The sequence below is a fragment of the Trachypithecus francoisi genome, unplaced genomic scaffold (genome assembly GCF_009764315.1).
Source record: "Trachypithecus francoisi isolate TF-2019V2 unplaced genomic scaffold, Tfra_2.0 Lachesis_group20, whole genome shotgun sequence".
Taxonomy (NCBI): Eukaryota; Metazoa; Chordata; class Mammalia; order Primates; family Cercopithecidae; genus Trachypithecus; species Trachypithecus francoisi.
Genome location: NW_022681466.1, coordinates 39,203,941 through 39,218,460, shown reverse-complemented (window position 1 = coordinate 39,218,460; position 14,520 = coordinate 39,203,941). Strand labels below are relative to the sequence as shown.

The 14,520-nt window shown below is 41.3% G+C and overlaps 1 protein-coding gene across 5 annotated transcripts in view; it reads left to right on the top strand.

Annotated features, from left to right (window-relative positions):
• The window catches only part of BPTF (bromodomain PHD finger transcription factor), a 145,568-nt gene that overhangs the window by 24,581 nt on the left and 106,467 nt on the right, over positions 1–14,520 (top strand). For all 5 annotated transcript variants that reach the window (XM_033183856.1, XM_033183854.1, XM_033183852.1 and 2 more), the window contains exon 3: positions 6,277–6,500. In XM_033183856.1, coding sequence (XP_033039747.1) covers positions 6,277–6,500 — 224 coding nt within the window. The remainder of the gene's footprint in view (positions 1–6,276; positions 6,501–14,520) is intronic.

The window sequence follows — 14,520 nt, the reverse complement described above, 5'->3', positions numbered from 1 at the left end:
TCAAGCGATCCTCCAGCTTTGACCTCCCAAAGTGCTAGGATTACAACAGGCGTGAACCACCACATGCCTTTAAACGGCATTTTAAAAATCTGTATTCTTTTTAGTTTCCTAATGAACTAAACTATGCTTTTAGATCTATCCAGCTTTCTACTCCCCATTCTAGGTACAAGCCACATATTAACTTACTGACTTTAGTTGCCATCAGACCTGTGTCTGAATTCCTTCTGTCCACATTCAGTTCTGTATGTCCAGCAGCCTCCTGGACGTGTCCACAAAGCAGGCACCTCAAAGATGTTTAAAACTGAACTCATCATTTCCCCCCATTACCTACTCTTCGTCCAGTATTCTCATCTTAGTAAATGGGATTACTGTCCCACCAGCTGCTCAAACTAGAAAGAAATATGGGAATAAACTCTTTCCTTTGTTGTTTGTTATGCCTTTAAAATAAATATTGAATCAGTTTCTCTCCATTCCCACTGTCCCTCCATGATACAAGCCAGTGTCATCTTCATTAGACTAGTCAGTCACCCTAAAGTGGCCTATATGTAACCCCCTAACCCAACCCTCCAAGATTTTTTTTTTTTTTTGAGATGGAGTCTCACCCATGCTGGAGTGCAGTGGCCCAATTTCGGCTCACTGCAACCCTCTGCCTCCTGGATTCAAGCGATTCTCGTACTTTAGCCTCCGGAGTAGGTGAGATTACAACTACTAATTTTGTAGTTTTAGCAGAGACAGCATTTCACCATGTTGGCCAGGCTGATACTGAACTCCTGACCTCAGGTGATCAACCCACCTTGGCCTCCCAGCGTGCTGGGATTACAGATGTGAGCCACTATGTCCAGCCATACATAACTGGATGATTTTTTAAAGCAGCAATTTTGATCAAGTCTCCTTTCCCCTAAGTTGAAAAACCTTTTAATTACAATTACTTCCATTTGCTCTTAACAGAAACTTCTGACTCTTTAACACAGATCCCTGACTTTGTACATTTAATTATCTTGGTTTCTGACACTTAAAACCAAATAAAAAGCAAACAAAAGCACCTAAAAACCTGTTGGCTAACTGATTCTTCAGGTCTCAGCCTATTTATGCTACTTCCTCGAGCTTCCTTTGCCTGCACCCCTTTCTTTCCCTGAACCCCTTTTTCTCTTGCATCCTGAAATACTACTTTTTAAAACACCCATCCTACCAATAGTTTTTTTGTTTTGTTTTGTTTTTTGAGACAAATCTCACTTTGTCACCCAGGCTGGAGTGCAGTGGCACAACCTGGGCTCACTGCAACCTCTGCTTCCCAGGTTCAAGTGATTCTCCTGCCTCAGCCTCCCAAGTAGCTGGGATTACAGGTGCCCACCACCACACCTGGCTAATTTTTGTATTTTTAGTAGAGATGGGGTATCACCATGTTGGCCAGGCAAGTCTTGAACTCCCGACCTCAGGTGATCCACCTGCCTCAGCCTCCCAAAGTGCTGGGATTGCAGGCATGAGCCACTATGCCCAGCCCAGTTATTTGTTTTAAGGTAAATATTATATATTTCATAAGGTAAGGAAAATGATGACAACAATGTATGTTATACCCATGAAGTGCTGGTACTACTCTAAACACTTTATATATTTTAATTAATTCTAACTACAGCCTCTTCCAGGATGCATACCATCACCCTGTCTTTCAGATGGAGGGACTGAGGCATAGAGAGTTTTAAGTAATTTATCCAAGATCACACAACTACTAAGTGGTGGAATTGGGATTTGAACCCAGGCATTCGGGCTCCAGAATGTGCTCCTAAGCACTACTTGGGCTGTTTGACCAGGAACTTAGGACCTAGCTTTTGTCTTTAATTGCTGAATTGCTAGTTGTATCAGTTTCCTGCGGGTGCTATAACAAAGTACTATAAAACTGGGTAGTTTAAAACAGTAGAAATTGATTATTTAACAGTTTTGGAGAATAGAAGTCTGAACTCAAAGGTGTCAACAGGGCCATGCTCCCTCTGCAGGCCCTAGGAAAAAATCCTTGCTTTTTTTGGCCTTTTCTAGCTTCTAGCACCCCAAGTGTCCTTGGCTTGCTGGCAGCATAATTCCAGTCTCGCTGTCAGCATCTTTTCAAGGTAGCCTAGGTTTTTTCTATCAACCATCTAACTGTTCTTCCAGCCTCTTCCCATTACTCAATTCTAAAACCACTTTCACATTTTTGAGTATGTTAGCAGTAAGCACCCTACTTCCTCTACCAAAAGTTGGGAGTTTCCTAGGGCCACCGTTACAAAGTACCACAAATGGGGTGGCTTTAAAAAAATATGAATTTATTGTCTCACAGTCTTGGAGGCCAGAAGTCTAAAATCATAAGTCAGTAGGGTTGGTTTTTCTGGAGACTCTCAGAGAGAATCTGTTCCATGCCTGTCTCCTAGCTTTTGGCAGTCCTTGGCATTTCTTGGTTTACAGACAGACACATCACACCAGTCTCTGCCTCTATGCTACCTTCTTTTCTTTTTCTTTTCTTTTTTTTTTTGAGACATGGAGTCTCTGTCACCCAGGCTGCAGTCCAGTGGCAGGATCTCGGCTCACTGCAACATCCACCTCCCAGGTTCAAGCGAGTCTCCTGCCTCTGCCTCCTGAGTAGCTGGGACTACAGGCGCTTGCCACCACTCCTGGCCAATTTTTGTATTTTTAATAGAGACGGGGTTTCGCCGTGTTAGCCAGGATGGTCTCCGTCTCCTGACATTGTGATCTGCCTGCCTGGGCCTCCCCAAGTGCTGTGATTACAGGCATCATCCACCTCACCCAGCCCATTACCTTCTTTTCTTTTCTTTTCTTTTCTTTTTTTTGAGACAGAGTCTTGCTCTGCCACCCAGGCTGGAGCGCAGTGGCCAGATCTCAGCTCACTGCAAGCTCCGCCTCCCGGGTTTACGCCATTCTCCTGCCTCAGTCTCCCGAGTAGCTGGGACTACAGGCGCCTGCCTCGTCGCCCGGCTAGTTTTTTGTATTTTTAAGTAGAGACAGGGTTTCACCGTATTAGCCGGGATGGTCTCGATCTCCTGACCTCGTGATCCGCCCATCTCGGCCTCCCAAAGTGCTGGGATTACAGGCTTGAGCCACCGCGCCCAGCCCATTACCTTCTTTTCTGTGTGTCACCCTGGGTCCTCTCCTTTTCTAAGGATACCAGTCGTTTGACTTAGGGGCCACCCTAAATCCAGGATGATTTTTATCTCAAGATCTTTAACTAATTACATCTGCAAAGACCCTATTTCCAAATAAGATCACATCCTGAGGTTTCAGGTGGACATGAACTTTGGGAGACATTATTCAACTCATCTCACTAGTGTTCTTTACTCTTCATTTCTATGGGTTTGTTTAGAAATGAAACTTGGAACGTATTGTTAGTCATTAACCTTCTACTTATCTAACCTAGGTAAAAGTCAAAGAAGCTTTAAAATGTAGACATATGATACGTATCTTTACTCTTAATTATATTTTTAGCAAACCTTTTCTTGCTAGCCTGTCTTCTCTTTGCCACCCTATGAGTCCTTGAGAATGTGTGCTGAGTGGTAACTTCAGGGAAGCCAGGCCAGTTTGGGTGAACCTGAGGAACATGGTAGGCCTTGTAAGAACCAGAGCTTCTGCAGAACCACATTATAACTCCAAAACCAAATATACATGCATAATGTATATTTGTACCGAAAGCTGTTGTCACTTTTACAGTGACAGATAATTTTGATTATATAAACTGTATATAGGCCAAGTAACTAAGTATTAAAAAAACAACTTTTCAGCCCAGTGTGGTGGCTCATGGCTGTAATTCCAGCCCTTTAGGAGGCCGAGTTGGGCAGATTGCTTGAGGCCAGAAGTTCAAGACTATCCTGGCCAACATGGTGAAACCCTGTCTCTATTGACAATAAAAAAATTAGCCGAGCATGGTGGTACGTGCCTGTAAATCCCACCTTCTACAGAGGCTGAGGCACGAGAAATTCTTTTTTTTTTTTTTTTTTTTTTTTTTTTGAGACGGAGTCTCGCTCTGTCGCCCAGGCTGGAGTGCAGTGGCCGGATCTCAGCTCACTGCAAGCTCCACCTCCGGGGTGTACGCCATTCTCCTGCCTCAGCCTCCCGAGTAGCTGGGACTACAGGCGCCCGCCACCTTGCCCGGCTAGTTTTTTGTATTTCTTTTAGTAGAGACGGGGTTTCACCGTGTTAGCCAGGATGGTCTCGACCTCCTGACCTCGTGATGTGCCCGTCTCGGCCTCCCAAAGTGCTGGGATTACAGGCTTGAGCCACCACGCCCGGCCTACGAGAAATTCTTGAACCCAGGAGGCAGAGGTTGCAGTGAGCCTAGATTGTGCCAGTGCACTCCAGCCTGGATGACAGAGCAAGACTCTGTCAAAAAAAAAAAAAAAAAAAAAAAAGCCTGGCCACGGTACCTCATGCTTGCAATCCCAGCACTTTGGGAGGCTGAGGCAGGCAGATCGTGAGGTCAGGAGTTCGATACCAGCCTGACCAACATAGTGAAACCCCGTCTCTACTAAAAACACAAAAATTAGCTGGGTGTGGTGGCATGCGCCTGTAGTAGTCACAGCTACTTGGGAGGCTGAGGCAGGAGAATTGCTTGAACCTGGGAGGTGGAGGTTGTAGTGAGTCAAGATTGCACCACTGCACTCCAGCCTGGGCAACAGAGCGAGACTCCGTCACACACACACAAAAAAAAAAAAAAAAAAAGAAAAAGAAAAAAATTAGAACAGACCAGAAAAACCCCCAACTTTTCTTTGAATGGATTAGCAGGTATTTGCTGTTTTGCTACTTTATGCTTTAATGAATTTATCTTTCTGTGGCTTCAAATAGAAAAATGTTAAGTCAGTGAATACCGCATAGGTTGAGTATTCCTTATCTAAAATGCTTTGGATCAGAAGTATTACGGGCTTTGGAATATTTGCATTATACTTACCAGTTGATCATTCCTAATATGAAAATCTGAAATACTCAATGAGCATTTCCTTTGAATGGCATGTTGGCACTCAAAAACTTTTGGATCTTGGAGCATTTTGGATTTCAGATTTTCAGATTAAGGGTACTCCACCTGTATCCTTTTATTTATCTGTGATTACATGTAGACCTTCTTTCTTCAGAATTACTGAATGACTCATTCCTGGAATGCTGCTAAATTGTTTTTCATTTATTACCTTAATAATAATATTGAACATTTATCGAGCACTGATGTGCCCAGGCACTGTGGTAGATGCCTTATCGTTACACCTTTAAGTCTTATAGTGGTCCGCAGGCAGTAAAATTATTATATCCTCATTTTACAAGTGAGGTAAATAGAATGGCTTAGAGACTCAGAGAGCTTGTGTCTTGTCCATGTTCACGTATTGTATAAGCAAATGAGTGTATTTAAAACCAGATCTCTCCTAAAGCCCAGTTCTTTCAGTTCCCTCAGTTTGCCATTGAGTAAACAGGGAAATCAGACTCACTCTCATCAGGTGCCTCATACATACTCTGGAATTCCTTTTGAGTGGGGACAGATATACCATTATATGTTTCTCTACATCTAGTACCAGACATTAATTTGCCTGTTTGATTTAAGTTAGTGACCATCTCTGTTGAAGTCTTTAACTCCATTAAAAGTGAATGGAACTTTCGGAGAGTTTTAGGCAGGAAAGGAAGCTCCCCTTCTCTCCAGTTTGGGCTTCGATTGTCCAGAAGTAGAGAAGAGGGATGAGATATTATTTGAGATAACCCCTTCAAGAACCAGAACGTAGCAAAGCATTTACACCATTTTGTTGGAAATATGTCTAAACTATATTATAAAGTTAGCTGGCTATCGTGGCACATGTCTGTAGTCCTAGCTACGTGGGAGGCTGAGGCAGGAGAATTGCTTGAGCCTAGGAGTCTGAGTATGCAGTGAACGGTGATGGTTCCACTGCACTCTAGCCTAGGCGACAAAGTGAGGCCCTGTCTCTAAAATAAGTTTATTTTATTCTAAAATAATTCTAAATACGTTCTTCTCATCATATTGTTACGTTGATGATCTTAAAGTTGATTGAGATGTAGCTGAAACTGGCTTCCACAAAGTACTCTCACATGGTTCTGAATTTTGAGGTCATCTTTCTTTGTGTCATGTTTTTTAGATGTCCTTTCTCAGAGTAAATCAAGTTTGAATAAGACCTGCAGGGATTTCTTGTGAGCACCTATATTGAGTTTTAGTGCATAAGCTTTGTTTTAACTTTTCACTGGGTAGATGAACTGTCAGATAAGTGGCATTATGTGTAATATATATTTTCCCCTATTTTTAAACAGAGAAGAAGATATAGAAAATGAAAATGAAAAGAAAATTTGGTACTACAGCACAAAGGTCCAGCTTGCAGAATTAATTGACTGTCTAGATAAAGATTATTGGGAAGCAGAACTCTGCAAAATTCTAGAAGAAATGCGTGAAGAAATCCACCGACACATGGACATAACTGAAGACCTGACAAATAAGGCTCGGGGCAGTAACAAATCCTTTCTGGCGGCAGCTAATGGTGAGAGGGGCATTTTCTTATTTTATTTTTGTTAAGTCTAAGCTACACTGTTGGTATGAAATCACTGCAAAATTTGAAAATAAAGTTTTCAAGAACAGTTATGCATTGCTTAATGATGGGGATACATTCTGAAAAATGTGTCATTTGGCAATGTCATCATTGTGTGAACATCACAGAGTACACTTACACAAACCATACACCTAGGTTATATGGCATAGCCTATTGCTGCTAGACTGCAAACCTGTATGTCATGTGACTGTCCTGAATCCCATAGGCAGTTGTAGCACAACGGCAGGTATTTATGTATCTAAGCATATCTAAACATTTAAAAAGGTAATACGTATAATCTTATGGGATCACTGTCATGTACGTGGTTCCTGGTGGACGGAAACATTGTGCAGTGCATGACTATGTATATTTTACTTTAGTTTTCCATATTTCATTTTCCCAAGAGAACCTTGTTCATTCCCACATAAATTAGGGATGCTATACATTTGAGTGTTTTATTTCTGCCTTGGGTCATTACTAATATTCCCTAAAATGTTAGTTTCTTTAATTCAAGTGTCTTATTAAACTTCTTTGACATTCCAGTTTTTAATTTTAAGAAATAATATTCTTTTTGAACTTTTTACCTTTCTAAAAAATAAAACTTTGAATTTTAGTATAGTTTTAGGTTTATACAAAAGTTGCAAAGATAGTAGAGGGTTTCCATATATCCTACACTTGGTTGTCCCTGTTATTAACATCTTAGATTAGTGTGAGATATTTGTTACAACTAATGGACCAGTATTGATACACCGTTACCAACTCAAGTCCATACTTTATTCAAATTTCCTTAGTTTTTACCTGATGTCCTTCTTCTGCCTCATGATCCTATACCACATGATATTTAGTCATCATGTTTTCCTCTGAATTGTCGGTTTCTCAGACTTTCCTTGTTTTTGATGGCCTTGACAGTTTGGGGGAGTACTGATTAGGTATTTTGTAGAAAGCCCTCATTATGGGTTTTTCTCATGGTTAGCCTAGGTTTTTGCATTTTGGGGAGGAAGACCACAGAGGTGAAGTACAATTCTCATCTTCTTATCAAGAGTGCATGCTGACCTCGTGACTTACCACTGATGATGTCAGCCTTGGTCCCCTGGTTGAGGCAGTGTTTGTCAGGTTTCTCCACATTCTCCCCCATCCCTCAACCCCCCAATACTGTACTTTCTGGAAACAAGTCACTGTAAACAGCCACACTTAGGGGGTGAGGAGTTATGTTCTACCTTCTTGAAGGGACAATATCTACATCAATTATTTGGAATTTTTCTGCACAGGAGATTTGTTTATTCATTTATTTTTTCAGCATTTATTTCTATGAGTATACATTCATGGATATTTTATACTTATTGGATTATAACTGGATATTTATTAGGTCATAATTCAATGTCACCTTACTTATTTTGTTACTCAACTCTTTATTTTTTTAAGTTATAAATACATACATGTCTCAAAAGTTTAAATAGTATAAAGGGTATGCTGTGAAAAATGAATCTGTCTCCTTCATAATCTCCAATCTGACCTTCCTTTCTCCGGAGGCAATCACTATTGCTATATATTTTTTTGTGCCGCCAGATGTATTCCGTGCATGTTTAATAAATACTACCTGTGTTTTCTAATATAGCCATCCCTCGGTATTCTCAGGGATTGCTTCCAGAGCTCTCTGCAGATAGCAAAATCCGTGGATGCCCAAGTCCTGCAGTTGGCCGTATGGAATCTGCTGATATGAAAAGTTGGCATTCCATATCTAAGGGTTCTGCATCCTGAGAATACTGTATTTTCAGTTCGAGGTTGGTTGAATCCAAGGATGCAGAACCTTTGGCCACAGAGGGCCAACTGTAGTGCCTTTTAAGTTTTAGCTTAGATAAAATTATTAGGTAAGATTCTGCAAGTACACCTTTAAGTGCCTAATTCTGAGTTCTGCTCTTCTGCATACATTATCTGCTATACATATAATCCTATTAATTTTCCCCATTCTCCATTTGCTTAAAAATAGAATGTTTATATTTAATAAAGATACCCAGATAGCTGTATCCAAGCTTGTTCTCACGTATTCTGCATCAATATTCCTGTGAATTCATGCATATTTTTGGAGAATGATAGGCTCTCACATATAAATACTCTTGGGCGCCAATATACTTTGTCTTCAGAAAAAAGCATTCTTAGTTACCATGAATTATATTTATTCATATCTGGTAGTTGAAAGTATTTCTCTATTAGATCTGTTTAGGAAAATGTGTAATTTTTTTATTAGAAAACTTTTAGTATTCAGAAGTCTTTGGGGGATCAGTAATTGCAGTAACACAATCTCCGCCTTAGTCTCCCCTCCATATAGATCAAATCATAGGAAATTTTATTAATTTCAGCCAACTCACTTCCCCCCTTAATTTCCTTTTATGAATCATGGCATTAAAATAGACCAATCCCTTTTTGCTCTCCTGTGTTTTAGTACAACAACGGAGAACCATCTTCAGTCCCCTAAAAGGCAGTGTGAGATAGGATTTTATAAAGTACGTTGAATTAAAATATTTTCCAGAATAAAAAATAAAAATGGAAAAAAACAAAAAGAAAAAAATATTTTCTGTGTATTATATATACAGTATAATCATAATTAAAGAACAAAATCAAAACAGGAATGGACAATCAAGTGTTAAGTGGTTTGATTTGGGGGAATGTAAAAACCTAAAAATGTTAATATAGGGGAATTGGTAAATTTCATTATGAAGTATCGTGATAGAACACTACGTGTTGGAGAGTTAAGTAAAGTACCATGCAAAAACTGTGGGAGATACTTAAATTCTCTTCCTCTAAATAACCAACTGGATTAGGTTTTATCATTAAAAATAACCAATTAGCATAGTAAAATTGTAGTTGGTTTCCTTTTCATATTTTTTGCATTTCCTACAATGAGCATGTTATAGTTCAGTATAATTCAGCATGTAATGTACTTTTAAAAATTAGTTAAACCGGCAGGGCACGGTGGCTCATGCCTGTAATCCCAGCACTTTGGGAGACTGAGGCGGGCAGATGATGAGATCAAGAGATCGAGACCATCCTGGCTAACATGGTGAAACCCTGTCTCTACTAAAAATACAAACAAAAAAAATTAGCCGGGCGTGGTGGCAGGCCCCTGTAGTCCCAGCTACTTGGGAGCTTGAGGCAGGAGAATGGCGTGAATCTGGGAGGCAGAGCTCGTAGTGAGCCAGGTGAGCCACTGCACTCAGCCTGGGTGACAGAGCGAGACTCTGTCTTAAAAAACAAAACAAAACAAAACAAAAACACATTAGTTAAACCTTTTGTAGTAATGGAGAACAACATAGAGAGTATTGAGCTTTAGGCCACAATATGTTCTTAGAAAGTTAGATGACTAAAATTTGTGTGCTGTGAGGTTGCCTTGCAACCTGCAGTTATCCTCCTAGTACTACATGGAGTACATGGAAATAAGGTGAGTTGTACCTTGGATTTAATGGTGAGATCTGGACCCCAAAAGTGACATAAATATTTTTTTCTTTCTTTCCTGTTTTTTTTTGGCTAAGGTACAACATCAACCTGGTACTACAGGAGGAGGGGAGGGATTCATGAGAACTGAAAATTGTTGGGAAACTGAAGGGGACACTGACATTTTTGAGTGCCTACTGTGGGCCAGGTGCTCAACTAGGTGTTTTACAATTCTTTAATCCTCTCAGCACCTTTTTTTTTTCTCTTTTCTTTCTTTCTTTTTTTTTTTTGAGACAGAGTCTCACTCTGTTGCCCAGGCTGAAGTACAGTGGCGCGATCTCCACTCACTGCAAGCTCCGCCTCCTGGGTTCACGCCATTCTCCTGCCTTAGTCTCCCGTGTAGCTGGGACTACAGGCGCCCGCCACCTCGCCCGGCTAATTTTTGTATTTTTAGTAGAGACGGGGTTTCACTGTGTTAGCCAGGATGGTCTCGATCTCTTGACCTCGTGATCCGCCTGTCTTGGCCTCCCAAAGTGCTGGGATTACAGGCGTGAGCCACGGCGCCCGGCCCCAGCACCTTTTTAAGGAGTGTATTGTTAATGAATTGAACATTCAAATAGAAGAATTCCCCATTAAAACACCAGTCCACCACTGTTAACCTTTATTTGCTTTCTCTGGTAACCAAAATCTTGGCTATGATAATCAGTTTAGGACCACCCAGTCCAGGTAAATACCCAAAATAATATATAATAAAGTTCTTTAACTTTTGGTTTTATGAGATGAAAACAGTGGAAACCACTGGGGTTCTGATAATGGCCAAGACTAATTTACAGCATAACAGGAATTTCAGAATCATAGCCTGACCTGATGACTTTGACTTGATGTTAACCTCAAACAAAATACTTCATTTCTAATGTATAACTCTCTGGTTTTTATACAAACACACACGTCTACCTTAGGAGAGTTTAATCCTATTTTTGATAGTTCAATTTTTCTTCTCCATTTTTCCTCAACATTTTACGAAAAATTTCAAATGTACAGAGAAGTTGAAAGAATTATACAGTTACCAGCCTGATCAACATGGCAAAACCCCGTCTCTACTAAAAATACAAAAATTAGCTGGGCCTGGTGGCACGTGCCTGCCATCCCAGCTACTTGGGAAGCTGAGGCAGGAGAATCGCTTGAACCCAGAGGTGGAGGTTGCAGTGAGCTGAGATCGTGCCACTGCCCTCCAGCCTGGGCAACAGAGTGAGACTTTGTCTCAAAAAAAAAAGAAAAAGAAAAAAAAAAGAATGATATAGTAACTACTCATATATTCATTGTCTAGATCTATACTTTATATATTTGTAGCTAAATATACAGCTTACTATATTTGCTTTATCCTGTGCTTGTATGGTAATTATGAAATGCTTTATTTTGCTTATTTGTTTTTTTTTGTTGAGATGGAGTCTCGCTCTGTCGCCCAGACTGGAGTGCAGTGGCCGGATCTCAGCTCACTGCAAGCTCCGCCTCCCGGGTTTACGCCATTCTCCTGCCTCAGCCTCCCGAGTAGCTGGGACTACAGGCGCCCGCCACCTCGCCCGGCTAATTTTTTTTGTATTTTTTAGTAGAGACGGGGTTTCACCGCGCCAGCCAGGATGGTCTCGATCTCCTGACCTCGTGATGTGCCCGTCTCGGCCTCCCAAAGTGCTGGGATTACAGGCTTGAGCCACCGCGCCCGGCCTTACTTTATTTGCTTATTTGAAGGAAGTTTATTTTTAGAAGAATTTTTTCTAAGTAGAGATGGTTTCTAAAATCTGGTAGGTTAATTCTTTGTTTAGTTTTGAAAAATGTTCATGCAAAGTGTAGAATATACTTGTTTATAGAATATGCATATTTAGTATAGATGAGATACAATGTAATTTTTTTTCTTTTTTTTTTTTTTGAGGCGGAGTCTGTCGCCCAGACTGAAGTGCAGTGGCTTGATCTCGGCTCACTGCAAGCTCCGCCTCCCGGGTTCACGCCATTCTCCTGCCTCAGCCTCCTCGTCTGGCTAGTTTTTCATATTTTTTAGTAGAGATGGGGTTTCACCGTGTTAGCCAGGATGGTTTCGATCTCCTGACCTCGTGATCTGCCCGTCTCGGCCTCCCAAAGTGCTGAGATTACAGGCTTGAGCCACCGCGCCCGGCCCAATGTGATTTTCTTTCATCCTTTAATGTTTTTCTCTGCTGAACATTTTGGGTCTGTTTTTATTTTTGTTGTTGTTGTTGTTGTTTTGTTTTTGTTTTTCTGAGACAGAGTCTTGCTCTGTCACCCAGGCCGGAGTGCAGCGGTATGATCTCGGCTCACTGTAACCTCTGTCTCTTAGGTTCAAGCAGTTCTCTTGTCTCAGCCTCCCAAGTAGCTGGGATTACAGGCCTGTGCCACCACTCCTGGCTAATTTTTGTATTTTTTGTAGAGACGGGGTTTCACTATGTTAGGCTGGTCTCAAACTTCTAGCCTCAAGTGATTCACCTGCCTTGGCCTCCCGAAGTGCTGGGATTACAGGTGTGAGCCACTGCACCCGGCCCTGTTTTTGGTCTATTTTTCTTACGGCTATGATTGCCATACTTTTTGAACCTGCAACTAGTGTAAATGTGTGTATGTATATACACATATATACAAGAGTGTTTAACAATACAGACTGTTTGAAATTAGAATCTTTATAAAAAATCAGAGAAGTATGGTTATGCAACTTGTGCTTTTCAACCAATTTAAATGGTCTAAACTTAGTAAGCAATTAAAACAATTTTTTTGGTTTTATTTTCTTTTTTTTTTTTTTTTTTTTTTTTTTGTTGAGACGGAGTCTTGCTCTGTCGCCCAGGCTGGAGTGCAGTGGCCGGATCTCAGCTCACTGCAAGCTCCGCCTCCCGGGTTTACGCCATTCTCCTGCCTCAGCCTCCCGAGTAGCTGGGACTACAGGCGCCCGCCACCTCGCCCGGCTAGTTTTTTGTATTTTTAGTAGAGACGGGGTTTCACTGTGTTCGCCAGGATGGTCTCGATCTCCTGACCTCGTGATCCGCCCGTCTCGGCCTCCCAAAGTGCTGGGATTACAGGCTTGAGCCACCGCGCCCGGCCGGTTTTATTTTCATTAAATATCACTTGGAAAGTAGGAAGGATGTACAATGATTTGGTTATGAAAAGCTATAGGGTGTAGTTATGTTTCAAAGATGGCCAGGCATGGTGGCTCATGCCAGTAATCCTAGCACTTTGAGACGGGTGGATCACTTGAGGTCAGGTGTTTGAGACCAGCATGGCCAACATAGTGAAACCCATCTCTACTAAAAATACAAAATTAGCCAGATGTGGTGGTACATGCCTATAGTCCCAGCTACTTGGGAGGCTGAGGTGGGAGAATCGCTTGAACCCAGGAGGTGGAGTTGCAGTGAGTTGAGATCGCGCCACTATGCTCCAGACTGGCCAACAGAGTGAGACTCTGTCTCAAAAAAAAAAAAAAGAAAGAAAGAAAAAGGAAATCTGTTCCTCTAAGAAAGACAGATAATCGGTAACTACATTTTCTTTTTCCAAATAAAATGTTCTTTAAAATATAGTAATTAAAGGCTGGGCACTGCTCATGCCTGTAATTCTAGTGCTTTGGTAGGCCGAGGCAGGGGGAGTTCAAGACCAGCCTGGGCAACATAATGAGACTCCATCTCTATTTTAAAAAGTTTAAAAAATTAGCCAGGTGTGGTGACACGTACCTCTATTTCCGTCTACTTCGGAGGCTGACGTGGGCGGATCACCTGAGTTCAGGAGTTCAAGACCAGCCTGGCCAACGTGGTGAAACCCCATCTCTACTAAAAATACAAAAATTTGCCGGGTATGGTGACAGGTGCCTGTAATCCCAGCTACTTGGGAGGCAGAGGCAGGAGAATCGCTTGAACCTGGGAGGCAGAGGTTGCAGTGAGCCAGGATTGCGCCATTGCACTCCAGCCTGGGTGACAAGAACAAAACTCTGTCTCAAAAAAAAAGTAAAGAAAAAGAAAAACCGTGTTTCTTCTTATTCACAAATAGTGTACTCTAGTTGGTAAGTTTATTTTTATGAGGAAACAGTTTAGCAATTCCAAAACTCTTTTACTGTGTGTACTAGGAATGAACAAATAACTAGATATATTATAATGTGAGCCAGATTTCTCACTGTCAGAGAAGTTACAAATAAGCAAGTGGCAATGGTAAATGAATCCTACACAGACACGTAGGCTTTCACTCATACACATATATGTCCACACAAATAAATACAGAAATAATATAGATGTGTATATTTATGACTACATTTCTTAGCTCCGTTGGCTGAGAGACTCTAGAATAGCAACACCCCAGTAGTAACAAGCACACCAAGCACCTAGATTGTGACTTGTCACATCATTCTCCAATTTGTTCTTCAAAAAAGAACAAAGACTCCTTGGAGAGATGGTGGGTTCTAGGACCGGGGCAGGGAAAATACAAGGTGAGCCCAGAGCATCTTGTAATACTGGAAAGTGAGAAAATGCTGGCTGGCTGGCTGGCTGGCTGGCTGGATGAATGA